General features: G+C 48.6%; 2 protein-coding genes across 5 annotated transcripts; one reads left to right on the forward strand and one right to left on the reverse strand.

The window, feature by feature from the left end:
* Nucleotides 1–4,593, forward strand: HDHD3 (haloacid dehalogenase like hydrolase domain containing 3). 3 transcript variants are annotated; one of them, XM_087419261.1, is made up of 3 exons: nucleotides 1–167; nucleotides 562–735; nucleotides 1,708–4,593. In XM_087419261.1, the coding sequence occupies exon 3, from the start codon at nucleotides 1,877–1,879 to the stop codon at nucleotides 2,630–2,632; it is 756 nt and encodes a 251-aa protein (XP_087275387.1). In that variant the 5' UTR covers nucleotides 1–167; nucleotides 562–735; nucleotides 1,708–1,876; the 3' UTR covers nucleotides 2,633–4,593. The 3 variants fall into 3 exon arrangements, with proteins under 3 accessions (XP_087275387.1, XP_087275388.1, XP_004423405.1); XM_087419262.1 differs by having other exon boundaries at nucleotides 637–735; XM_004423348.3 differs by having other exon boundaries at nucleotides 1–735.
* On the reverse strand, nucleotides 4,554–25,243 carry BSPRY (B-box and SPRY domain containing). 2 transcript variants are annotated; one of them, XM_087419260.1, is made up of 6 exons: nucleotides 25,031–25,243; nucleotides 21,613–21,711; nucleotides 14,889–15,119; nucleotides 13,708–13,730; nucleotides 7,457–7,581; nucleotides 4,554–6,006 (listed from the first exon to the last, which is right to left on the reverse strand). In XM_087419260.1, exons 1-6 carry the CDS (start codon nucleotides 25,241–25,243, stop codon nucleotides 5,480–5,482), a joined length of 1,218 nt encoding a protein of 405 aa, XP_087275386.1. In that variant the 3' UTR covers nucleotides 4,554–5,479. The 2 variants fall into 2 exon arrangements, with proteins under 2 accessions (XP_087275386.1, XP_087275385.1); XM_087419259.1 differs by having other exon boundaries at nucleotides 13,708–13,733.
* Between the last annotated feature and the right edge of the window lie 2,505 nt (nucleotides 25,244–27,748).

Raw genomic sequence — 27,748 nt, forward strand, 5'->3', positions numbered from 1 at the left:
GGAGAAGCCGAGGTGGCGGAGAGCCGAGGGTTGGGAGTTGGAGAGCAGCGGCTGCGAGGAGCGCTTGGCGGTTCTGTGGCTCCGCGGGACGGCCGGGCGTCTGCGCGGCTCTCCCGAGCCGGCGTGCGGCTGCAGCTTCCCGCCTGACCGGCTTCCCTGCGAGGCAGGTGGGTCCTGGGCCCTGGGGACGGCGCCGAGCCGTCGGAGCGCGGACTCCGGGCCCTCCCGCCTCAGGTCACGGCTGCATAGGGCGGCTCTGAGGGCAAGCTACCCGGACATTGCCGCCACTGAGCCCTGGAGGTGGGGAGGCAGGGTGACCAATTCAGGCCTGCAGCCCAGATCCCCACCTCTGGCTTCCAGAAATGGAAAACGCTGTGGGTTGGGAGCGAGAGCCCTTAGTTCTAGTCTTACCTGTGCCAGTGATTCCCTGCGTGACTTTGGGCGAGTTCCGTCCCTCTCTGGGCCTCCATTTATCCACCTGCAGAGTGAGGTGGTCTTTGGATGGGTCTCTCTAAGGTCCCGACAGACTTAAATTTATTTCCTTGACGAACTTCCTGTAAGGCTTGACCCCACATTCGCCAGCCAAGTCCGTCCCTCGGCAACAACTTGGCTGCACTCTGAACTCTGGCCCCTCAGGTTTCGTCTGGAAGCCTGGGGTTGTCTGGAATCAACTCTGGGGAAAGAAGCTGCTCCCAGCACGTGGACAAACAGGCTGAGGAATTTGCTGTTCATTGGGTGAGTAATCCTTTCGTTGGCTCTTCACCCAGGCAGACGTTATTACCTCCAGTAAAGATGAAGCTAGGGCTCAGAGAGGCTTGGAGATACGTAGGACCAGGCTGCTCTGTCCTGCCTTTTTCCCTGTGCTGCACAGGTACACCAAATCAGATTTTTTTTAAATCCAAGTATATCTGAGCATGATGCAGTGGAAGGGAGTACTGGCCAGAGAGTCTGGAAGTTTGGGTTTTAGTCCTAGCTGTGCCACTGACTCATCTTAGGTGAATATCAGCCCCTTTCTGGTTTCAGTCTTCCTTCATAGACAGTCAGAGGTTTAAAATGGTCAGATGGTTTGCAAGGACTCTCTGTCTTTGGCATTGTTAACGATAGTAATAGCAATCATAATTATTGTTTCCTTTCCTTGACCTATAAGGCCCCACCTGAGCAGCCCCTGTCTACCCAAAGCACCAGACTCCTTGCCCTGCCTCAGGTCCTTTGCACTGGCTGTTTTCAGTGCAAGGAACACTTACCCACCTCCGTTCCCCACATAGTCATTCTTCAGATCTCCACTGAAACTCCACTTGCTTAGCAAGTTCCCTGATGACAAAGACTAGATGGGGGTCCCTGGATTTATATCCTCATGGTACATGCTGCCTTCCTCATGCTTAGTGTTTGTATAGTTCTCTGTCTCATATCTGTACCCGCTATTCTTTAATGCCTGTAAATGCCACAAGAGCTGGAAATCTGCCCTGTTCCCTAGCACCTAGCACATAATAGATGCTCAGAAATTTGTTGTGGAATGAACGGGTGATCTCATTTAGTCGAGCAATCTTGTAAGGGTGGGTCATTGTGCTCCTCTTACGTGAGACAGGGACACAATGAGAGAGTGACATTCCTAGGGTCACACAGAGAGTGGGCAGCACCAGCATTTTAACCCACTCGGTCTCTGACTCCAAGGCCTGACCTTCCACCTCACCTGCCGTCTCATTCCAGGACTGTCTGCTGTGAAGACGTTACCCAAGTGCCAGCAAATCTGACCCAGGAGGCCTAGAAAGAGCAGACCTTTTGGTTGTGGAGGGGTGGTCTTGTCCAGCTCAGTTTTCCTTCAACACCTGGGACCTGAGACAGACGTGGGGTGGACTTGGCCCCCTCCTGCAGACCCATGGCGCACCGGCTACAGATACGACTGCTGACGTGGGACGTGAAGGACACACTGCTCAGCCTCCGCCGCCCGGTGGGGGAGGAATATGCCACCATAGCCCGGGCCCATGGGCTGGAGGTAGAGGCCGCGGCCCTGGGTAAAGCCTTTGGGCAGGCATACAGGGCTCAGAGCCACAGCTTCCCCAACTATGGCCTGAGCCACGGCCTCACCTCCCGCCGTTGGTGGCTGGATGTGGTCCTGCAGACCTTCCACCTAGCAGGTGTTCGGGATGCCCAGGCTATGGCCCCCATCGCTGACCAGCTATACAAGGACTTCAGCAGCCCCTGCAACTGGCAGGTGTTGGAGGGGGCTGAGTCCACCCTGACGGGTTGCCGGAAACGAGGTCTGAGGCTGGCAGTGGTCTCCAACTTTGACCGGCGACTAGAGGACATCCTGGTGGGTCTTGGCCTGCGGGAACACTTCGACTTTGTGCTGACCTCTGAGGCTGCCGGCTGGCCCAAGCCGGACTCCCGAATTTTCCACGAGGCCTTGCGGCTTGCTCAGGTGGAACCGGCCATAGCAGCCCATATTGGGGACAGTTACCACTGTGATTACAAGGGGGCACGAGCTGTAGGCATGCACAGCTTCCTGGTGGCTGGCCCGGGGCCTTTGGACCCTGCGATCATGGATTCTGTACCCCAAGAACACATCCTCCCCTCACTGTCCCACCTGCTGCCGGCCCTTGTCCGCCTGGAGGGCTCCCTTCCAGGGCTTTGAGTCTGGGGAGGGAAGTGGCTACACCCAACACACACTGGAGACGGGGAGCCCTTTCCTTCCTGAGATCTGGCCTTGCCCTTCTCCCTGGAGCCTCCGTAACACATTCTGACTATAAAGCAGTGAGTGGGGCTTTCAGCCCTGCCCCAACCAGCTCCTGATCGCCTAATTGGTTCATTCATCACAGCTGTGTTCCTCTTCCGCCTCACCTCCAAGAGGACTCAGTGAAGGCCCAACTAGCTTCAAAACCAGGCTCTTGCAAACTTTGTCTTAGCAGCAGGGCCTTTTGTCATGGAAGATCTTACATGGAACCCCAACATGCAAAACAGGAATAAACGAGAAACTGCTAGCGTTGAAGCAGAGGTTCTAGAGCCCCTCGGTCAGGCCCTGAAGCCTCTACACTCATCTCCTGGAAGCCTGAGGTCAGAGGAGCTTACTTTGGGAATCAGCATCCTAAGCTGTGTAGGGACATATTCCCAAGGACCATATAAAGAGATTGTAGACAAGGAACACGTAATTACAGCCCTGAGCAGAAACTTGATTTATGTCTGCTGTGTGTTAGGTACTCTGCTAAGGCCTTTCTATGCATATATAACCCTCAAGCTACTTAGTGGGCCTAGATAGTGTGACCTGCACTGTACAAATGAGGAAAGGGAGTCAGACGTTAAGTGGCACGCCTGAGGTCACAGCTAGTACATGAGGGAGCCGGGGTGCCAGTTTAGGCATGTCTGACTCCAAAGCCCACTGGGGTGACCGCTGGATTGCAAGAAGGAAGGGGTCCATGTCACAAGACGCACAGTGGAGATCCTGGGAGAACAGGGAAGGTATCCTAAAGGATGTCAGTCTTGACAGGCACCCCAGTCATAGGGGTTAGCGTGGGAGCAGGAAAGGACAGGGAACAGGCTGGAGCTCTAAGTGGCCGGGGTGTAGGGACCATGGGGGGAGTCACTGGAGATTGAAGTAGTAGGCTGGTTTTTAAAATTCCATGTCTTCCTGCCTCTCCCTGCTGTACACACCTCTCTACTTGGTGTTGACTGGACACCTCTTGCCTTGCCATAAAACCACAGGAGGGAAGCACATTGGCAGGCACATACAGTGTATGCTGTGGTGCCAACAGCCAGGGAGGTCTCTGGTGTGGACCCTGAGATGGGGAGTGGCATTTAGATGAGCAGAGGGATAAGGGGCATTCCTGGCAGCAGGTACATGAGCCGAGGACTGAAGGCTGCTGGGGGAGTTAGACTGGTGGTTTGAGGAGCACGGCATGGGGCCTTCAGGTGCCAAATACAAGAGCTTTACTTTGACCCAGGTGTTTAGGCAGAGGCTGCACCCAGGTAAGGGCAGGGGAGCTCTTCTCAGACTCTTCTGGGTCTGTCTGCCTTGGGCTTGGTGCCAAGGCCAGGCAACCAAAGATTGATTCCCAAGTGTCAGGCAGTGAGGATACGGGTCATGAGCTGTGGTCTCAGAGCTGAGCTGCAAGGGCCTCAGAAATCATCTCAACCAAAACAGTTGCCAATAGGTCTGTAGACTGGATTTGATTCACCTAGGGATTCAAGTAAATTAATGAGCAAACTTAAGAGTGAGGAGGGCTCTAGCCCCGCCTCTTTGGGCCCAGGAGCCTGAAGTTGTAGGGAAGGTTGCCTTTTAACTGTGCTCCCAGATGAAATAAAAATATGAGGACCACTGTTCTAGTGTGACCTCCTTAGACAACAGGAAGGGACCTGCCCTTGGTCCCAACAAGGCAGGGCACAGAACGCCGTCTCCAGGCTCCTTCAGCTATGGATGCTGAGCTGCCACCCACTTATTTCTGGGACTGTGGAGAAGAGTGAGGAAGACATCAGTTTCCCAGCAAATGCACCTCTAAGATCTGAGCTGGCACTTGGGGGATTTGCCCAATTACCAACAAAGGATATGGAAGAAACTGTTCAATCTTTTAAAACCTTTAATAATGTACGTACATGTTCTCTAAGGCTGGCCCTCTTACTCCCTCAGCTCTTGCTGGCTTGAAGCCCTTGCCCCAGGTCTCCACATATCAGAGGGGGCCAGTAGGTGGGGACATTTGTCAGCAGCAGTCAGGAGAAACATTTGTCCTTGTTGTCGCATGGGCACCGGCTGCAGCTCAGCTGCCAAGTCGGAGGCCGAGCTGCCGGTGGGTGTGTTGCAGTCAGGTTACCTGGAGATAGGACCTCCTTGGTCTTCCGAGTGGCCAGGCAGAAACTGGGGGAAGAACACAGCCCCCCAGGCCAGAGTCCTCTGGCCAGGAGCAGCCTGGCAGGAGTTCTGAATCCCTTCCAGATTGTCCTTGTGTGCTAGAAAAATATTCTTTTCTCCTTGTGCTTTGTCATGAGAAGGATCGAGAAGCACTGAATTAAGAGGATGAAAGAGCTGCAGCCACAGGCTGTTCTGCCAGAGCCTCGTTTCTACATGCTCAAAGCTGGGGGGCAGGGGGCTGAAAGGCAGTGTTTCTCCAGAAGAGTCTACCACAGGCACCTAGTCACCTGTCCATCCATCAACCTATCTATCCATGCATCCATCCATCCATCCTCTCACTTGCCGGATATTTATTGCACACTCACTATGCACCAGGCACCATGCTGGACGCTGGAGATGAGGTGGTGGACAAGACACCCTCAGAGGGGCAGATGCCTGGTGGGTTTGGGAGATGAAGGCCCGGGAAGCAGCAGGTTCCCCATAGATACCCAGCATTTAAGGGCTGCACCCAGCTCTGAAACACCCCCACTCCTCCCAAAGCTGCCCATCGGGCATAGGCAACATTTGGGAAAAGGACACTGGGTAGACATGTGGCCTGGAAGGGAGGTGGGGAGGTAGACGTGGCCTCCCCGTGGCCAGAGGTCAGTGAACGATGGAAATGGTCTGGTCGGCCACTGCGAAGACTGGGAAGAGGGGCCCAGGGAAGGCCGCGCGGTGGGTGTGGAGCACCGTGCCCGAGGCTGGCTCGTAGAAGAGCAGCTCCTGTGCCTGCAAGTCCAGCAGGATGCCCAGCTGGGCCGGACAACGCAGCAGCCTCAGTGGCTCATGCTGCCCGTCGTGCGAGAAACAGAACTCTTGGTCATAGCGGGAGAAGACCCAGGAGAAGGCATTGTGGCCCAGACGAGAGTTACTGCCAGAACCCTTTCGAGGCAGCTGGCCTAAAGCTACGCCCACCTTGTAGGCACAGCTGTTCTGGACGTTCACCATCCAAGCATGCAGCCCAGCCTGGAAGGAGGTGGTGGCCAGGGCGTTGGGCCAGTGGTCGAAGCGCTCCAGGCCATCTGCACAGGCCTTGGACTTCTTGGCATTGAAACTCAGGGTCCTTCGATCGTCCGACAGTTGCAGCAACGGGCTGACAGTCCTCTCGTCAATACGCACGTCCTCTGTGCCTGCCAGAAAGAATCCTCAGTTGCCCCAGGCCCACCCTCACCCCTAACCTGGTCCTACCAGTAGCAAAGGGCTTCCTCACCACACCCCTCACTGGCAGGGTGACCTCAGATAAGCCATTTACTCTGAGTCTCAATCTCCTCATCTGTAAAATGGGGATCAAAATAGGACTTATCACAGGGTGGTCATGAGGATCAAATGAGATGATACATGTCACGTGCCTAGCTTATAAGTGCTCAATAAATTGTGGCCATGATAACAGTTATTATTAGTCCAGGCCCCTCATTTGTAACCTCTGACAGAAATAAGGCCCAGAGAGGAGAAGTGAGTTGCCCAAGGTAACACACACAGTTGGTGGCAGGGTCAGTGTTTGTTCCTAGATCTGGCACTGATCATACTGCATTCTGGTGGGACATATCTGCAGCCTCAAGATCAGACTTGTCCTAGGGACGTGGCCCCTGGAGGTTAGGAAGCATCAGATAGTGCAGTTTCCAACCACTTGTGAATCAGATACTGATACCAGAATCTCAGCAGACACGCTGTAGCTTGTACCAGAATTGTAAGGATGACATGCAGTGGGGCAGGGTTAAAACAGAAAAATTCAGCCCATTAACCTAACGTTGGGGCCAGCCCAGTGGCGCAAGCGGTTAAGTGTGTGTGCTCCCCTGTTGGCGGCCTGGGTTCGGATCCTGGGTGCACACCGACACACTTGTCAAGCCATGCTGTGGCGGCGTCCCATATAAAGTAGAGGAAGATGGGCATGGATGTTAGACCCAGGGCCAATCTTCCTCAGAAAAAAGAGGAGGATTGGCAGATGTTAGCACAGGGCTGATCTCCTCACACACAAAAAAACAAAAAACAAAAAACCTAACGTTTCTGTGAATTGTGAAAAGGCCACACCTGGGAGTATGGAAGCTTCCATCCAGCTAGGGGGAAGCCTACTTTGGGAACCCCTGCACTAAGTGGAAATTCCATGTGACATTCACCTCTGCGGCCCCAGCATGCAGCACAAGGCCAGGCCCACAGTCGATCTGAGTCAATGTTAAGTGAATAAGTGAGGCAAATCCAGGCCCCTCATTTCTCGCTCCAGATGCTCTCCAGCTGGCCATCAATTATATCTTCTTAAAGAGAATTATACCTTCTTAAAGGTTTCCAAGAAATCATACTGAGCTGTCCCACTAGGGCAGCACATGAGGACGTGATTTACAGGAACAAGATTTATCCGAGACCCAACCACAGAGCAGGTTGGTCTTGAAATGGGAAGGACCTGCCCAGCTGCCCCAGGCCTGTCCAGAACCCTGCCTCAACTGACAGGCCTGCATTCAGCACCACTGGTTGCTAAAGCCACCCTCCCAGATGCACCAGTGCCCAGTTTGACCCAGCAGCAAACCCCAGACAGACAGACAGACGCCCAGTTGCTCCAACTGGTGCTGGGCTCCAGCAGCTCCTCACCTGAGAGGGACCCGAGAGCCGCTGTCGCCCAGAGTTGAGTCAGTAGTGGGCTCAGAGTGCACTTCTCATTAAAGTTGAGCTTCTCTGACTCCTGGGGATCCAAAATGCCCTCCGCTTCCTCGGTCCTTGTGCAGGAAAAAAGACAGATTCAGGAAGGTTCTGGAAATGTATCTGGATCAATACAGGGTGATGGGAGGAGGAGAGATACAAAATCTTCCAACAAGAGTGACAACAAGATTGGCAGCCAGACCCCACATAAGAGCCCCTAAAGGGGGCTTGAGCCAAAAGGGAAGGTGGGCATTCTTCTTGTGCCCCCCACCCAGGAGCCTTAATTCAGCAAGACAGATGATTTACAGGGAGGTAAATACTTGGTGCCAGTATCAGAACTTGGAGTCGGTCTGCTCTGCGGGGGAAGGAACCCGCCAGTGTCTGTCAGTAAGTTAGCAGCAGAGCTGGGACTAGGACCTGGGCCTCCTGAAACCCTGTGCATCTTCCACTCCAACATCCTGCTCAGGAAAATCTTGCCTCCCTCCAAAACCTCTGCTCTTAAAATGCAAACACCCCTGAGGGATCACACAGCAAGGGACCATCAGTTACCACCCCAACTGTAAATCAGTCTTAGCACTTGGCTCCCAATAACTACCTCTCCTCAGCTAACAGGGGGCCTGGGGTTGGTTGAGGAGTTGGAATTGGGGAAAGTAAGTTGCCCAGGAGGGGAGAATCGCCATGGATTAAGCAGCCAGGCTGTGGGCTTGCTGTTTTCTATAGAGAATCTCACGTAATCTTTGCCATAACCTGGGAGGTGGTCGTTATCCCATTTGACAGGAGAGAACAGAGGTGCAGAGAAGGCATACGGCTAATAAAAAGGGGAGCTGGATTCAAGTCCTGCTTCCATGCAAAAACAGAACAAACCCAGCCTGGAGTCCGGGCATCATCCAACATCATTTTTCCTGTGACCTGAAGTGAAACGTCAAAGGGGTGTAGGTTAAAGTGAGGATTCCCCACAGAGCTTTGCAGACTTTAAACTGAGTTCTGAGAAAGAACTCGCCCACTGCCTGTAATCCTGAAGATGGTTGAGATCAGGCAGCGATTCTGAGAGCACACGCTCTCTTCCCCTTGTCTCCCGGCTCTGCCCATAAATAAGGAGGGGAGAGAGGAGGGGGCATGTCTCCTCGCGGATGTGAGCTCTGTGCAAGACTGTCACTGACTGCCCTGGCTTGGGAGGAACGAGGTGAACAGAGCCCTGGAAAAGCTGAGAGCAGGCTGGTAACAAAGGCTCTTTGTGGTCAGGACAAGAGAGGGTCTGTTGCCATCTTCTCAAAGCACTGAGGCTGGGTCTGGAGGAACCCCAGCCATCAGGTGGGGAGGAAAGAGGAGCCGAGGTTGGCAGTGCTAAGCCAACCCAGGGCAAACCTGAGGCCAACTGTAGACACTAGAGTCTAGAGAACCAGCTGGTCCTGCTGCCTCATTGTACAGAAAACTCGTGACCCCAAAGAAGTGGGAGAGAAATGGGGCTCGGACACAGCAGGGCCCTGGCTGGGATCAGAATGCCCAGTCTGTTGCTGTGGACATGGAAAGAACACTGGAGCTGACAAAGGCATTTCTCAGGCAAGTGAGTTCCCAGCTAGAAGGGGCTTGACAATTTTTTTTTTTTTGGTGAGGAAGATTGGCCCTGAGCTAACATCCATTGCCAATCTTCCTCTTTTTGCTGAGGAAGATTAGCCCTGAGCTAACATCTGTGCCCATCTTCCTTTATTTTTTGTGTGTGGGACGCCACCACAGCATGGCTTGATGAGCAGTGTATAGGTCCACACCCGGATCTGAACCTGTGAACCCCAGGCTGCTGAAGCGGAGCACACAAACAACCACTATGCCACCGGGCCAGCCCCAGGGGCTTGACAACTTTTGAACACGGTACTTTGAGAGTATACACCCTCAGTCTAAAGGCACAAAGAACTACAAACAACTCTTGAACTCTACTAGTAGATCTGTCAATAGTAATATGGGTTTAGCAATTCTCAAACAACTTTGCTTGTACTGTGGGATTGAACAAATGAATATTGCTGTTGTTGGGAGCAAGGGTTCATACTGTGAAAGAAGAAAGATACAAATATAGAATGGGGGAAGGCAAAGGAAAAACCCTGTGGTGTTTGACTGGAATTAGAAGTTGTAATACAGGAGCTGGCCTGGTGGCTTAGCAGTTAAGTTTATGCACTCCGCTTCGGTGGCCTGGAGTTCGCCGGTTTGGATCCTGGGCGTGGACCTATGCATCGCTCATCAAGCCATGGGGAGACGGTGTCCCACATAGAGCAACTAGAAGGATATACAACTATGACATACAACTATCTACCAGGGATTTGGGGAGAAAAAAGAAAAAAAGGAGGAAGATTGGCAACAGATGTTAGCTCAGGGCCAATCTAAAAAGTCTTGAAAAAAAAAAGCAGATTCCTATTAAAAAAAAAAAAGTTGTGATACAAACTCCTGCATAAAAAAGTTACACACACTCGCACACACTCACTTCATAGCTCTGTCCGCTGTCCACTGAGAGGCCTGGAAGCAAGGACACATCAGTAGCAATGAACACACCTAATGCCCAGATCTCAGTTTTTAAATACTATTCCCCACTAAAAGAACCAAGATTCCCTGGAGAAATAGCCGATTCCAGGGCTGAGGCAGGAAAAGAACAAGTTGAGCCTGGATATCTCATTGTTCCAGAAAGCAAGAAAGTGCTCAAAGAGTGATGGGGACCTGTCAAAAGGACACAGGATTCCACCTGAAGGGGCTCCTACTGGCCAAATCTGGGACAGTTTGAAGATCAAAATGAAAAGTAGTGGGCCCCACCAGTGGCATAGTGGTTAAGTTTGTGCACTCTGCTTCGGCGGCCCGGGGTTTGCAGGTTCAGATCCCAGGTGCAGACTGATGCACCGCTATCAAGCCATGCTGAGGCAGGCATCCCACAAATAAAGTAGAGGAGGATGGGCACAGATGTTAGCCCAGGGCTAATTCTCCTCAGCAAAAAGAGGAGGACTGGCAACAGATGTTAGCTCAGGGCTACTCTTCCTCACCAAAAAAAAAAAAAAAAAGAACAGTAGCAATAATATAATGCATTGAATAAAATTCATTGATATTCATTGATAAGAATCCATGAGTCTACACTGATACTAAACAATTAAATGAACAAATAAGCAAATAAATAAATGGATAATTCAGACAAGATTATTCATTATTCCTGCCTGAATTATTCATTTATTTATTTGCTTGTTGGTTCATTCACTTAGCATCAATGGATGCTAAAACTATTGGATGAAAGTCTGAAGGTAAACAGGCTATTTACACAGAAAGTATCTCCTTGGATTGCTTATTAATTATGAAAGGGAAGATGTAACATTATAATGAAGAAACCTGGTAGGCACCACTTTATCCAAGTGATCAAAATCCTGACAATGGGACAAAGCGATATCATGCGCCCCGATAGGACAGACTGAGGACACATCACTTAGGAGGCATTCCTGCCAAAAATGAGTAACCTGAATCTAATCATGAGGCAACATCAGATAAACCCAAATTGAGGGATGTTCTATAAAACAACTGGCTTAGACTCTTTAAAAGTGTTTAGGTAAAAAAAAAAAAGCCAAGGAACAATTCCAGATTAAAAGAGACCAGATGGACAAGGGGAAAAAAATGCAAACACTGTTAAGAACATTTTTAGCACAATTGGCAACATCTGAACGTGGACTGTATATTATAGTATTATATCAACATTAGATTTCCTGAATTTAATAATTACACTGTGGTTATGGAAGAGAATGTCTTTGTTCTTAGGAAATACATGCTGAAGTATTTAGGGATAAAAGGTCATGCTTTCTGCAACTTACACTCAACTAGGTCAGAAAAAACAAGCTTTTTATATATAATTTCTTTTTTTTTTTTTTAATTTTATTTATTTATTTTTCCCCCCAAAGCCCCAGCAGATAGTTGTAGGTCATAGCTGCACATCCTTCTAGTTGCTGTGTGTGGGACGCGGCCCCAGCATGGCCAGAGAAGCGGCGCGTCGGTGCGCGCCCGGGATTGAACCCGGGTCGCCAGCAGCGGAGCGCGAGCACCCAACCGCTAAGCCATGGGGCCGGCCCTATATATACATTTCATAGACAGGAAGAAAGAGACAAAATGTGAGAGGGAGAGCAAATGTGGCAAAATGTTAACAATTAGTATTTCTAGGTGAAGTTCATTATACTATTTTTGCAACTTTTCTATAAGTTTGAAATATTTCCAAACAAAAAATTAGAGATCCAAAATTTTTACAAAAATCATATCAGCTTGATATTGAGGACAGACTGTATTAGAGGAAGACGACGAAGATAAAGGAGAAAGAGAAGATTAGCAGAAATGTGGAAAGATTATAAGAGGGAAAAAGGAGGAACAAGCCAAGCACACATTAAAACAAGACAATAAACTAAATTTGAGTGCGTACATACTATGGAATACTTCACAGACTTTCCAAAAAGTGAGGTAAATCTAAATGTACTGACATGGAAAGATTCCAAGATGGCCTGATAACTTACAGAACTGCAAGTATAAAATGATCCTATCTGCGGGCCGGCTTGGTGGCAGGTTGAGTTCACGCTCCGCTTCAGTGGCCCAAGGTTCGCAGGTGTAGATCCCAGGCATGGACCTATGCACTGCTTCTCAAGCCATGCTGTGGCGGCGTCCCACATATAAAGTAGAGGAAGATGGGTATAGATGTTAGCCCAGAGCCAATTTTCCTCAGCAAAAAGAGGAAGATTGGCAATAGATGTTAGCTCAGGGCTAACCTTCCTCACCAAAAAAAAAAAAAAAAAAAAATTCCCATCTGTGTTTAAAATCTTTTTTTTTAGGGCCGGCCCCGTGGCTTAGGGGTTAAGTGTGCACGCTCCGCTGCTGGCGGCCCGGGGTTCAGATCCTGGGCGCGCACCGACGCACCGCTTCTCCAGCCATGCTGAGGCCACGTCCCATGTACAGCAACTAGAAGGATGTGCATCTATGACATACAACTATCTACTGAGGCTTTAGGGGAAAAATATAAATAAATAAAATTATAAAAAAAAAACAACAACTTTTTTTTTAAAGAAGCAACAAAACCCCACATACTCTCCTATGACTATATATAGGTAAGTCCACAAGACACACATCTTTTTTTTTTTTTGCTGAGGAAGACCAGCCCTGAGCTAACATCTATTGCCAATCCTCCTCCCTTTTTTTTTTCCCTTTTTCTCCCCAAAGCCCCAGTAGATAGTTGTATGTCATAGTTGCACATCCTTCTAGTTGCTCTACGTGGGATGCTGCCTCAGCATGACCGGACCAGTGGTGCATCGGTGCGCGCCTAGGATCCGAAACCGGGCGGCCAGTAGCAGAGCGCGAGCACTTAACCGCTAAGCCACGGGGCCGGCCCCCACAAGACACACCTCTAAGTGTTAAAACTGATCACCTCTAGGGGAACAAGATTCAGAAGGGATGATGGACGCTCATTTTTAATTTTAAGTGGTTTTATATAGGTGGAATTTTTTTTTCCTCTCATGCACATGTATTGCTATTGAAGCTTCAATACAAAAATAAATAAGAAGAACGGATTGTGCTCCCCAAGTTCAGCTCTGAAATCTTGCACACAAGGTGTGACAATTTAATTTCTTTGCCTGGCAAATTACATCCTCTTAGCCACTTCCTCAGGCTCTTGGCACCCATCCTAGACCCAGGTAGGGCCTGGTGAAATTCATTTATTATTGCATAACTAAAATGCAAATTTTGAGTGTAATGAAGACTTAAGTTTCATAGATTCTTTCATCAGAGAAAGGGGTAGTGAGGTAGAGAATGCAGTACTGGGACAGGCGTCAGTGTGGGTCCACGTCCCAGCTCTGGGGCTCAGGCAAGTCCCTTCCCCTCTTTGAGTCTCAGCACTCTCCTCTGTAGATGAGGTGGTAAAACCCTCCGACAGGGTGACTGTACATTTTTTAATAGGCTAACATTTAAGAAAGCCCGTGGCGGGCCCCTGATTAATAAGTACGTCTTTCACTGCCCGTCCACATGGGTCTAAAGCAGTTCTCCAGGCTAGGGTCAGGAAGCCCCCAGTCCACTGAGCCTGGCTCCAGGGAGGCCACTCAGCTGCATGCCCTGTGGTTTCTCCCGGGAGCAGCAGGGCCTGAACGCAACGGACTAGGTGGAGGCCTAAGGGCCATGGTTTCGGTGACTGCCCAAGCAAATTATGGGGCCATACTCACCTCTCAAAAATCTCCTGCTCCTTCTGCTGTGAGAAAAGAAAACAGAGTCAGGCTTGGCACCAGAAACCCAGCAGGCAGTCAAGACTTGAATATATTCAAGTAGGGTGGAGGGCTCACACAGACTCTAGAATAAAAAAATTCCACTCCTTCTTTAAGACCCAACAAAGCTTTCTGGGTTCTTCTTCACATACCTCCCTCATCCCACACTCAGAATCACTCACTTTGTCCCTTGTGCCCCATGGCATCCTGACTCTCCCTCAACAACACTTCAGGACATTCACATATGTACCCAGCATTACACCCCCATCAAGACTGTCAGCTCCTAGATGGCTGGGACGCTTTCTGAATCTTCCATCGTGACTGTCCCCGTGTCTGGGCCACAATGTGCTCTCTACATGGAAGCTGTGTGACTAAATGAATGCACGATCTAGGGTGGTCATGGAAACTGCCCTACTTGAACTGCAGTGGGACGGCTCAGGTGTTCCACATTCTCACTTCTCTGCTTGGCATATTTACTCAGATGTCACACCATCCCCTTAAAACTGCAGGTATTTGCATATCTATGCAAAATACTTTGAAAGGATATGTGCCAAAATATTAATCATGGTAATTTCCGGGTGGTAGGATTAAGGATGAGCTCTATGTTTTCATACTGGACCCCATATCAGCTCCCCTGAGTGCAGTGTTCTTGCTGCATGATTCTGAACTCTCTCCACCTCCCCACTTCCTTTAACATAGCTGCCACTCTTATCTTTTAGGCATCAGCTTCTAAGTCACTTCATCCAGGAAGCCTTCCCTGACTACCACTCACCTCAGGCCCGGATTGTGGGGCCCTTAGCTCCTGGTGATGTGCTCTACCATTGGGCATATCCCTCCATATCCGCATTATCAGTTTATGTATTCATCTCCTCTCTAAGGCTGTGAGTCACTGACAGCTGCACCCCATGACTCCACCCCATAACACAATGCTCAGCACACAGTAGGCACTCAATAAATATTTGCTCACTATGGAAACAGTAGTCATCAGGTACAAAAAAAAATCTACATAATTTTATTCCCCTGCTTCATCCCTGCTCCAAATGATCATTTCCACCTACCTCCTACCAATAAACATTCTCGATGTTTTCAAACTTTTGAGGAGATGGGCCAACTGGTCACACCCTCACCCTTGCCTGACTTACAATCAGCTGGAGGTCATCCAGATGGGTGAGCATGTCCACCAGGCTGCTGCGGATGGCGTCGAGCTTCTGCAGCGCATCGGCCCAGTGCACTCGCTGTGTCAGGATGCTCTGGTGGGCCCGCTCCTCTTCGCCATGCACCTGCTCCAGCAAGCGCTGCTCCTCGCTCTCACACAGGCTCCTTACCAGGCCTAGCCGCTGGATGACCAGTTCCCGTGCTGCGCTGGCTGTGCTCTGTGAAGGGATAAAACGAGGAGTCAGGTCTGGCAAAGCCCCAGTCAAGGTTAGGAGGGTTTGGGCTCAGCAGGAAGGAGTGCCGAGATTGATTAGCAATGTCTGCCATAGGCACAGTAATGGGAGTAACAGTCCTTAAGCCATCTCAGCTCTAAGATTTCCCAAATGTGGTTTAGGGTAAAGACGTTTGAGATCCAGACATCCAGGCCATATCTCATGGAGCCAGGATCACAGAATGGAAGAGCTGGGAAGGGCTTAGAGATCAACTAGAATCACCTGCTTGTTTCACAGTTGGGAATCCCAAGGCCAAGGGACCAAGATCAGAAAACCATAGAATTGCAGAGCAGAAAGGCCTAAAAAGTCATTCCCATGAACAGGACAAACACCAACAGCAGTCTAGTTGATATTTTGACCATGTCTGAGGACAAAAAGCTCATTACTTCCTAAATCTGTCCATTCCATGGTAGAATTCTTATCTGTCACACAGGAGGCCTGAAATCAATTCTCAGTCAACGAAGTTAACATGTGTTTCCTACCAACAAGCACAATAGGTACTCAAACTGTGTGTATATGGCACACAGTAGGTACTCAAACATTTACTGAATGACTGAATGGGAAAGTTATTTCCAACTTAGTCAAAAATTTCTTGGTAGTGCTCACATGCCAAGTCAGTGGCGGAGCTGGGACTAGAACCCAGTTCTGTTGACTCTCAGTCCAACACTATTCCCCTACACCAATGCCATCTGCTAACCAGTCTCTCCCAAAGGCGTCTGTTGCATGAAGCACCTGCACTCTTGCCAGACAAGTGAGAGTAGAACTGTCTCCGTGCCAGAACGTCTCAGAGAGCCTGCAGCTTTCCCTGTGCCCTCTCCCTGAAGACCTGCTTTGTACAGTGCAGGGGATGATTATCCCATAATGTGCCCAGTGGGGAAGAGACAGTGGCTAAGTGAATGGCCAAGTGAGCCCAGGAGTTCAGCCTCCAACTTCAGTGTTCTCTTGAGGCAAAATAGCATAGTGGTCAGGAAATTAGGCTGTAGAGACAGTGCCCAGGTTTAAATCTTAGCTGTTCCACTTACCACTATCTGTGGAACTGTGCGCATGTTCCTTATCCTCCCTATGCCTCAGTTTTCCAATCTGTCTAATGAGGATAATAACAGTACCTACCTGACAAGGCTCTTGTAAGGATTAAATGAGTTAATACATTTAAAGGAAACAGAACCAAGCCCAGCACATAAGTGTTCAACAACACTAGCTATTGCCCTTCTCTCTATCCCACCTGGATGCCTTCCCCACGGGGCTGGGTCTCTGCAGCCAAGTTTGTACTGTGTGATCAGGATCAAGAACAGACCCTGACCCAAGAGGCATCACACTATCCTTGACTAGAAGACTGCAGTCAATTTCAACACATTTCTTGAGTCACTCCCATAAAAGAACAGCAGAGAAAAAAAGAAAACTTCTCTTTCCAAAGATATGACAGAATAAACTAAAAACCCTCCTAGAACAAAACACAGAAATGCTGGAAGAATAGCCCAAACATCCTTTTAAAAGTGTAGCTGCCCTGGCAGCTAATAAAGGAAATCCCCTGGAGTCCAAAAGTAGAAAGGAAACTGAAAAGCAGGGTAATCAAGAGCTGAGGATTCAACTGCGTGGCGTGGGGTTTGTGATTTACTTTAGAATTTTATACTCATCTAAACCATCATACCAAAATGGGAGCACAATAAAGACATCTCTAATCAAAAATGGAATATTTCCTATGAATGGGGGAATTTATTAAAAGATGTACCTTAACGAAAATAGTGGACAACAACATGCAAGACCAGGGGGGTTATTGGGCTAAAGCTTGCTCATGGTGCTTGTATTATGCAGGGTGACTCATTTTAGACATTGTTAAGTATTCATGTTAAAATTTTAAGGGAACCAAAAATAAACTATAAATAGAATATCTAACTTTCAGATTGGTATGGGGAAAAAGGGGGAAGAGGGGTTGATTAACACAAAAGAAAGCAGGAGAAGAAGAAAAAGCAGACTATATAGAAAACATAAAGTTTAAATGATAGCTATAAATCCAATATATCAGCCATCACAATAGTGATAAGTTGATTAAACTCCCTCATTAAAAGGCAGGGATTATCAGATTGGATTTTTTAAAAAGGAAACAAAATCCAGTTATAAGACACACCTAATAAATACATAAGAACATGGAAAAGTTGAAAGTAAAAGGAAAGAAAACAATATATCAGGAAAATATTTGCTGCTATAGTAATGAATAAAGGACAAAATAGACTTTAAGGCAAAAAAAGAATTCCTGGGCATAAAAGGTCATTATAAAGTGATAAAGGAATGGTTTACCAAAAATATATAACAAATCTAATTACACCCATTTAATAAATAGCACCAAAATATAAAAAGAATAATTGACAGAATTATGAGGAAGAATAGACAACTCTACAGCATGATATGAACATGTATCATATCATAAGGGCAAAGGTAAATGCCCTTTGCCAGTAATCAATAAATCTGGTAGATAAAAATCTAGTAAGTATAGAGACTTGAACCAATTAATAAGCTTAATTACTAAACATATATAGAACTCTATACATTTTTTTCAAGTGAATATGAAACATTCACCTAAATTGACCATATTTTAGGGCATGAAGCAAGTCTCAACGAATTTCAAACAACTGATATCATACATACTACAAATGCAGTTAAGTTAGCATTCAACAAAAATAATAATAATGATAATAACTTGAAAAGTAAAACCATACATTTGGAGATTTAAAAATATATTTCTAATAATTCATAGTAAAAGAACAAATCATAGGGCCAGCCACAGTGGCCTAGTGGTTAAGTTCGGCATGCTCCGCTTCGGCGGCCCAGGTTCTTGGGCCCAGACCTACACCACTTGTCTGTCAGTGGACATGTTGTGGTTGTGGCTCACATATAAAAAAAAAAAAGAGGGGGGCTGGCCCGGTGGCGCAAGCGGTTGGGTGCGCGCTCTCCGCTGCGGCGGCCCGGGGTTCTCTGGTTCGGATCCCGGTCGTGCACCGATGCACTGCTTTGGCAGGCCATGCTGTGGCGGCGTCCCATATAAAGTGGAGGAGGATGGGCACGGATGTTAGCCCAGGGCCGTCTTCCTCGGCAAAAAAAGAGGAGGATTGGCGGATGTTAGCACAGGGCTGATCTCCTCACAAAAAAAAAAAAAAAAGAGGAAGATTGGCAACAGATATTAGTTCAGGGCGAATCTTCTTCAGCAAAAAAAAGAAAAAAGAAAGAAAGAACAAATCATAGTGGAAATTTTTTTTTTTTTATAATTTTATTTATTTATTTATTTTTTCCCCCAAAGCCCCACTAGATAGTTGTATGTCATAGCTGCACATCCTTCTAGTTGCTGTACATGGGACGCAGCCTCAGCATGGCCGGAGAAGCAGTGCGTTGGTGCGCGCCTGGGATCCGAACCCGGGCCGCCAGCAGCAGAGCACGCGCACTTAACCGCCAAGCTACGTGGCCGGCCCTCATAGTGGAAATTTAAAAATACTTACAACTGAATGAAAATACTACATCAAATTTATGGGATGTACTTCTATCAATACCATATATAGTTTAAATGTTCACCTTGAGAAAGAAGACTAAAATTAATAACTGTGTTTAACTCAGGAAGTTAAAAAACAACAGAGTATATCTGAAAAAAAAAAAAGGGGAGCCAGCCCGGTGGCGCAGCGGTTAAGTGCGTGTGCTCTGCTTCGGAGGCCCGGGGTTCGCAGATTTGGATCCCAGGCGCGCACCGACGCACTGCTTGTCAAGCCATGCTGTGGCGGCGTCCCATATAAAATAGAGGAAGATGGGCACAGATGTTAGCCCAGGGCCAATCTTTCTCAGCAAAAAGAGGAGGATTGGCAACAGATGTTAGCTCAGGGCTGATCTTCCTCACAAAAAAATAAATAAATAAAATTTAAAAATTAAAAAAAGGAAAAAATTATAAAGATAAGAGGAAATAATAGTGAAATAAAAGATACAAAAGAGAGGATCAAAACACTAAAAGCTGGTTCTTTGAAAAGACTAACAAAATAGACAAACCTGTGGCAACTTTGATCAAGATTAAGAACAACTTTATACCATTAAATTTAAAAATAGACAAAATAGATCATTTTTCCAGAAAAAAATTTACTAAAACCAAAGAGAAAAGAAAGAACAGGAATAATCCTATAATCACGGTGGGAAATGAATCAGCAGTTAAAAATCTACCAATAAAAATACTGCCAAGCCCAGACAGTTTTACAGGGGGTGTCACCAAACATTCAAGGCATAGATAATTCCAATCTTATACAAACTCCTCCAGTGAAAATAGAGTTCTGTTTCCCAGCTCACTGAATAAGGCTTATATAATCCCGATACCAAAATCTGATAAGGATTATACAAGAAATGAAATTCATAGGCTAATCTCACTCCTGAGCATAAATCCTTTTTAAAAATCCTTTTTAAAAAACCCTAAACTAAGATTAGCAATCCAAACCCAGACAATTTGTATAACAATAATACAAAGGGAAGGAGGCTGGGGCGTGGCTATAAAAGGGTAGCACAAGAGATCCTTATGATGAAATTGTTCTGTATCTTCATTGTGGTGGTAGTCACACAAATCTATACACTTGATAAAATTGCCTAGAATTAGATACACAAATGAGTGCACGTAAAACCGGTGAAATCTGAATAAGATGGGTTGTATCAATGTCAATTTCCTGGTTATGAAACTGTACTACTGTTAGGCAAGATATTACCATTGGGGGAAAATGGATGAACTGCTATATGATTATTTCTTACAACTGTATGTGAATCTACATTATCTCAAAATTAAAAGTTAAAAAAAAAACACTATGATCAAGTTGGTTTGGTTTTCCCCGGGAATTCAAGGATAATTTAGCATTAGAAACTCTTAATATGTTACCACATTAACAGATTAATGGAGAACAAAACATATCTATAAAATGACAAATGGCATCATTAAGAACATACAGCAAAGGTGATAAATAATGGAAAACAGAAGCAATCAGAAGGGAACTTCACAAGCTCTGCCCATCACCTACCCATCTACCTGCACCTATGCCCATACACGCTGCCTTCTCTGTTTCTGTGGATGAACTGCCCATGCTCTTATCTACGGCCAACCCTTCCACTCATTTACTAGGTCTCACACTCTTTGCTGTGCCCAATTTCCCTTTCTCTTGCATCATTAATTTTCCCCTTTGTACTGGACAATTCTCATCAGTATATACACACAGAGTAATTTCTCCCATTTAAAAAATAAAACAAAAAGCCCTCCTGATCCCATATCTCCCCCTCCATCATCCCATTTCTCAGCTCCCTTTTACAGCAAAGCTCATCAAGAGTTGCCTGTGTCAGCTATCCCAAATTGCTCTTCTCCTATCCTCTCTGAAACCCACTCAAATCAGGCTTTCACCCCATGTCTCTACAAAACGCCTCTTGTCAGGATCTTCAATGCTGTGCGTGTTACTAAATCCAATGGTCCATTCACATGTACTATGTGGGAAGGAAGGAGGGAGGGAATGCGCAGAAAGAAACTTATAGTCCCTGCCCCTGAAGGGCATACTTGAGAGTGAGGATGTAGCAGTGGCAATGAATCAACTGAATAAAGGATCAGCAGTGGGGCGCAGCAGAAGGAGCACTGGCTGGGGAGTCAGAAGATCCAGGTCATAGACCTGACTCTGGCAGGAGGCTGTAGGACCTTGGGCAAGTCAGTTAACCTCTATGGGACCCATTTCCCCATCTGTAAACATGGATGTTACTGCCGTCTACCGCATAAGCTTGTCATAAATACTCACTGTGCAAGTCCCTAGGTTATTTTATTTTATTTTATTTTATTTTTGTGAGGAAGATCAGCCCTGAGCTAACATCCATGCTAATCCTCCTCTTTTTTTTTCTTTTTGCTGAGGAAGACTGGCTCTGAGCTAACATCCACTGCCAGTCCTCCTCCTTTTCTTCCCCAAAGCCCCAGTAGGTACGTGTATGTCACAGTTGCACATCCTTCTAGTTGCTGTATGTGGGACACGGCCTCAGCATGGCCAGAGAAGCGGTGCATCGGTGTGCGCCCGGGATCCGAACCCGGGCCGCCAGTAGCGGAGCGCGCACACTTAACCGCTAAGCCACGGGGCCGGCCCCCTAGGTTATTTTATAATTTGGGGGCTAAGCACAAAATAATTAGATGGTATGCTACCCTCCCTGATCCCTTACCCCTAGAAAGTCATTTTCTAGCAGAGGCTTTGCACCCAGTGTGGCACTGGCAATAGTCCACCCTGCCCAAATGGTAAAACCAAGGCTCAGAGAGATGAGAAACCATCCTTCCTGGCCATCCAGCTTTGCTAGTAACACAGAGTCTGTGAGGTTGGGAAGGGACCCTAGACTGGTCCAAGCTCCTAAGACTGGGGTCTTATCCTAGGAGGGGGCCCAGAGTAGAGGGGAAAGGGGAAGAATTACCTACCACTGCTCTCTGGTTCTTCCCCGGCAGGACCTCGGCCACATACTTGGTGATGCCGGCACTCTGTAACTGCAGTCGCTCACACTGGTCCACAATCTTGTTCTACAACACAAATGACACCCATGGCGTCTTGATCCATGTTGATCCATTCACTCCATTCCAATGAGTTTTTCCCGTACCTCGTCCACTCCCATGGTCATGTCCCAGACCTCATCATTATTGAAAACCATACCACCTCCAAAACCTTCATTTCAAAGATTTCACACTCTGCCTACCACTTCCCATCCTTCTAGATCACTAACTCTAGAATTTCCACTCCAGCAATTCTTCAGCTCAGTTGGAGCTGCCAGTACATTAGTCTTACCACTTTTCATTGTCCACCATCCTCTTTTGTGGCCTCACTTCCCTCTTTATCCTGAAATCCCGTGGCCCATCATCATCATTTTATGCATACTCTCAACCCTCCTTCAGACCCAGCTCCCTGACCCTCCACACCTGCACATACGCCGAAGAATATGGCTTCCCAAACTGCTCTTCCCCAAGTTATCCCCATTCACTAGCTAGCACCAATCATCCACCTCATTACCCAGACCAAAAACCCAGCAGTTATTCTCCAACCCCACATCTAATCCATCAGTGAGTCCTAGCAGCCCCATCTCCAAAGTCTCTCTCTCCTCTGGCCACTTCTGGTACCTCCACTCCTGCTCTTCTGCCCAGATCACCATTATCTCCCAGAGGAACTACTGTTAGAGCCTCCTAATTGGCCTTCCATTCTTGACCCCCACAGTTAGTCCCTGCTATCTTTTATAAGGAAATCGGATCAGGTCATGACCCTGCTCAAAACCCTTCAATGGCTTTCCAGTACACCCACAGTGAGAAGAGATCAAGCTTCTTACCTTAGCCAACAAGGCCCTACCTGACGTGACTCTGCCTATCTCCCCACTGTCACCTCCTACCACTCTCCACACTGGCCTTCTTTCTGGTCTATAAATACACCAAACCTGTCCTGACCTCAGTGCCTTTGCACCTGTTGTTCTTCTGTCTCCAGCAGTCTTTTCTCATATATATATACACACACACATATCTCGTTCCCCCACTCCATTCAGATACCACCTCTTCAGAGGCCTTCCCTGACCATTCCCACACCCCATTCCCTTGCTTTGCTTATTTTTCTCCCTTGCACTTATCACTCTCTGACTGTATATTATGTGTTTTTACTTTCTTTGTACCTGTTACCCCCACCACTGGAACACAAGCACCATGCCTTAACTTATTCTATGTCCCACTACCTAGAAGAGACCTAGAAGGGCCTTATTCAGAAGGCCCTGAATAAACTGCATGAATGAACACCCACTTCCTCGACCACAGAGGTTCAGCAGTTCACAGCGCCCAAAGCTGTGAGCATCGCCCAAGAAAGCAGGGGAGAGCTTGAGAAAAGAAGCTCAGGCCCACGGAGAAGTGACTTGCCCAAGGAGGGATGGCCAGGCCCCTGCTTTTCTATTTCTCCAGGTAACTACGGGAGCCCTTCCAAGGAGCGGCCCCTCCACAATTTCCCTAAGAGCTTTGCCCCAGTTCTATCTGCCAAAAGGCAACTCAGCTACCTCCCTTGGGAAGCCCTTGTAAATCGCGGCCCCCCTCAGTTAGGAATTAGTCTTACACTTCACCCAATACAAAGTTACAGAATTGAGTTGAGTGGGAGGATCACCATATATCAGAGGACTCAGAGAACTGAGACTAGCTTCCGAAAAGCTACAGGGCAGGAATGCAGAAAGTAAGAGAGAAGTTGCTGAACTGGTGCTGTTTTTGCCCAGTTCAGTAAGAATCTTCCCCCGGGGCCAAATTTCTTTGCTAGTTAGAGGGATAGGGAAAGGAGTGTGCAAAAGGCAAAAGCTACTCAAAACTGGAGAGAGAGAAGGCAAAGCAAACCTCCCTCCAGGCAAGGGAGATGAATATGCTTAGGGCCTCAGGACCCTAAGGTGCCCTGAGCACAGTGCGTTCCAAAACAAGCGCAGGCCTGCCACCCTGTGCCAGCCTCCGCCCATCCACCACTCAGATTCAGACCTGATGGCAACTTTTTTTTTTTTTAAGGTTTTCATTAAATTCTCGCTCCCATTAGCATCACTTCCTCCCTCCAACCACTGACGCAAAGATGTGGTTTCCTCTGCCCTGGTCAATGACTCGCCTAGTCCAGCCCCTGAACATCAGGAACCTTGGAGGAGTTCTTACTGCCCTGTTCTGGGCCTCAGTTTCCTCATCTGTAAAATGTAGGTAGGCCCACTTCAAAGGCTGGTCTGGATGAGATGATGGACCCTTAAGTTCCTTTGGGACTTCCAAAGTTTCTATCCACTATGCAAGTTTAGTATATCACATTATACAAGTTTATTTTCATTAGCACTATTGTGGATCGTGGTGACAGGACCAACCAAGAGCTTTGAGGTGTTGCTGATAACCGAATCTCTCCTGGCCCCAGCCCCCAGTCAGGTGTGTTTACTGCAGTCCAGTCTGAGTAGGGAGGTCCCCAGAGAGAGCTCTCCGGCCTCAGAGCTGGGCACAACTGCGGGGAGAGGTTGGGAGAATGAAGCAGTTTAATCAAATTGCAAGGAGACCCCCAGGGGCCACAGCTAGGTTGCAAGGAGGGAGGAAGCCCCAGGGTGACTTCCACTCTCAGCAGCCCAAGGGAGGCGTGGTGACAGGAAAGTGACCAGCCCCAGCCCCGAGACAAGCTGAAGTGGAGGTGGGGAGAAACCCTAGGGGAAGGCTTCCCGAAGGAACCTCCGAGATCCTGCCCGCCCGCTCCGTTCCCCGGGTGAAACCAGCTTGAAGCACGGTCAAGGCCAATCCTGAAGGGAAAAGAAAGCACCTCACCAGGAAGCCAGAAGGGTGGACGAGGGGAGGGGCCTCGAGCCGAGGGGCTGAGGAGTGGGGAAGGGCCGGGTTTACGAGAGGTCAGCTTCCACCGGGGCGGGAGTTGGGCACACCCTGTCCCGGGCGGCTGGAGCAGCGGAGCCCTTTATTGCCCGAGTCCAGGCCCGGCTCTCGGTCCGTCCACTGAGCAACGCAGGAGGAGAGGGCAGCTGGATCAGGCACTATGTGATAGGCAAAACAGCATTTCGCCCTTTATCTTATTTGTACCGCACGACATCTCTAATCAATGCGCGCTATTATTAGCCCCAAACTACAGATGAGGACACTGAGGCCCAGAGAGTTAGGAGGAGGACGGACGGCGGTGGGATTCGAACTCAGGTCGGCCTGACTCCAGAGGCCACACCCTTAACCGCCTCGTTCGACAGCCAGTGCCACCGCCGAGCTGGGCTCCTGGAGCAGCTGCCAGGTCCGCCCGCCCCAGGCGCCCTCGCTCGGAGCCCCCGCCTTCCGGCGCCCTCGCTCGGAGTCCCCGCCTTCCGGCGCCCACCCCGCTCACCCGCAGCTCCTCGGCGCGCTCCTCGGCCCGGCGGATGCGGTGCCCCCGGCAGCGGCCGCCCAGCCCCGCGCAGGCGGCGCACACGAGCCGCCGCTCAGAGCAGCAGAACCAGCTCAGAGCCTGGCCGTGCGCGGGGCACAGGGGCCCGGGTTCGGATCCCGGCCCGGGTCCCGGCCCCGGCCCCGGCCCCGGCCCGGCGCTCTCCGCGGCCATGGCCGAGCGCCCGGCGCCGCGCGCTCCACCTGTCGCAGGTGGCTGCTAGGCGGGGCCTCCCTGACCCCGCCCCCGGGGCCGGAGCGGCGGCCCCGCGCCCGCCACCGCGCTTCCTCCCGCCCCGCCCCCCCCGCCGCTCGGTGGGCGGCCGCCCGCACCCCCCACCCGACCCCGGCGCAGGTGCCGCCAGCTACTGCAGTCCTTTTGATTTTTTGCTGAATTAAATCGCATGTATGCGTCCTTGTTTTATAACACAGAACACCAGATATTGATGTGACCATAGGAAACTTAACTGAGCGCTTATTAAGTGCTAGGCTTTTGCTAAGCGCTTTATAACTCTTCTATCATGTAATACTCGCAACAGCCCTTTTGAGAGGCAGCTTTGGACAAGTGGCGTAAAGCTAGGTTCTGGTGTCAGACTGCCTGGGCTCCAATCCCATTTAGCTGCTCACTGGCTGAGTACCCTCGAGGGCCTCGGCTGTGAAATGGGGGTGCTACTATGATCCCCATTTTTATGGAGGTTGCCTTGCCATAACTTGCCAGGGATCACAGTTACTAATTGGTAGCGATGAGATTGGAACCCAGGCAGTTTGATTTATGGTTAACAGGATTAATAATTTTTAAATTACATATTAAGGCCCAATGAGGAACGTCTGTGTAAGGCTGGTTCCCCCGCCCAAAGTATTTACATCCAGATTTTCTTAATTTGAAAATTTTTTTGAGCTAGTATTGAAAAAAGTAATGCATGTTTATTGAAGAAAATAGAATATGCAAATAAGTACGTGGATGAAAAACCCACCCCCAGAAGAAACCACCGCTAATATATAGCTGAGCTGTCTTGGGGCTATTTTTCTTAGGATCTGGTAAGTCGGTCTAAGTCCAGTTTGAGCCCTCTACTGGGGCTCCCGGCCTGGGCATACGAGGAGAGCACTGCTCCCAACCCCCAAACCCCTCTTTAGGAGGTCTTGGCAGAGGCCTGAGGAGAGAACTCAGCCAAACGGAGAAGGGGCCAGGCCTTGGGTGTCTGAGAGTATTCTGATTGTGAGATTGTGAGAGCAAAATCGAAAAGAAACATCCCTACATCCTGCGGCTGTTGGGGCTTAGGCACCTCTACCCTGAGGCCCCTCTAAGGAACAACTATACAAAGAGAAGAGCACAGTTCCCTTATCTCAGCCCTACAGCTTCAGCCCTGAGGGTAAGGGCATCTAACAGCCCCAGAGCTATGCCACTTACAGCTATGGGGCCTTGGTCAGATTATTTAGTCCCTCTGTGCCTCAGTTTCCTCATCTCCAAAATGAGGATGATAATAGTATCTATCTCTGAGGGCTGCTTCAAGAATTAAATGAGATCTTGTTTGCAAAGTGTTTAGCTTGGGTGTATGGCATACACTAGGGGCTAATAAATGTTTTATTATAGGTGTGAGGATCTGTAAATTATATTTGTAGCAGGTTTTCAGAATGTAAATTGTGTGGGATTCTTGGACGAGGGGAGTGCAGGGTTCTCAGCATCAAGTTTCTAGGGGGCCGGCCCCATGGCCTAGTGGTTAAGTTCAGTGCGCTCCGCTTCTGCGGCCAGGCTTTGGATCCCAGGTGTGGACCTACACCACTCGTCAGTGGTCATGCTGTGGCAGCAACCCACATACAAAATAGAGGAAGATTGGTACAGATGTTAGCTCAGGGCAAATCTTCCTCACCGGAAAAAAAAAGAAGTTTCTAATGCATCCCAGTGGGAGGCTGAAGGCCTCATAATGGCATTTACCCTCTTCTGGGGGTGGGGATGGAAATAGGCCACCATAATTAGAGACTGTGGTTAGAATTTTTTTCTTCTAAGGGCTGGGGATGGGGTAAGAACAAAGAAAACAGAGGGAGGTACAGTGCGAGGGGCTCGGTGGGGATGGATTGACTTTTATAAAACTGGGATCAACGGTTCCACCACTCAGGGGCTGAGTTGGACTGGAACTAGAGAATCAGTCCCTTCCCTAAACCTGCATCAGGCCCTGCTAGACACATTTCCCCACAGGAGGCCTCAGGATGCTCATAAGCACCCAAGTGGTGGCTCTCAAGCTTTATCAGGCCTCAGAATCACCTGGGGTGGTCAGGGGAGAGGGGTCGTTTAGCATGCAGACTTTCCAGTAAGAGTCTCATTCAGTAAGTCTGGGGTGGGGCCAGGAAGCTGCATTTGTAGCAGTCACCCCGTGACCTGGATACAAATGAGCCCTCTGACAGCTCCTAGGAACACTGCCCTAAGGCAATGGTGACCCATTAGTAGGTGTCAACTCAATTCAAGGGGTGGAGACCAGCATCTAAAAAAAGAAAAGAAAAGAAAGAAAAAACAGAAACAGTACTCATAGTAAGAGTTTTCTCATTTGTTTGTTTCAGTTACATATACCTGTTGTCGGGGTGGGAGAAAATCCCCTTTTTACCCTTCTTGTGTTCTTATGGCTGGACTACTAATAAAATTGACACAAGACCATATTAACAGGAGAAAAACCCAGTTTAATGCGTA

This window comes from Ceratotherium simum, chromosome 29 (assembly GCF_057802395.1).
Source record: "Ceratotherium simum simum isolate JZ-2026a chromosome 29, ASM5780239v1, whole genome shotgun sequence".
NCBI classification, from domain to species: Eukaryota; Metazoa; Chordata; class Mammalia; order Perissodactyla; family Rhinocerotidae; genus Ceratotherium; species Ceratotherium simum.

Coding starts and splice junctions, on each gene's coding strand:
- HDHD3 (XM_004423348.3), top strand. CDS start 1,877: ATGGCGCACCGGCTACAGATACGACTGCTGACGTGGGACGTGAAGGAC.
- BSPRY (XM_087419259.1), bottom strand. CDS start 25,243: ATGGCCGCGGAGAGCGCCGGGCCGGGGCCGGGGCCGGGGCCGGGACCC. Junction 7,582..13,707: donor GAGCAGGAGATTTTTGAGAG/GTGAGTATGGCC, acceptor TTCCTGCACAAG/GACCGAGGAAGCGGAGGGCA. Junction 6,007..7,456: donor GGCTCTCGGGTCCCTCTCAG/GTGAGGAGCTGC, acceptor TCTTTCTGGCAG/GCACAGAGGACGTGCGTATT.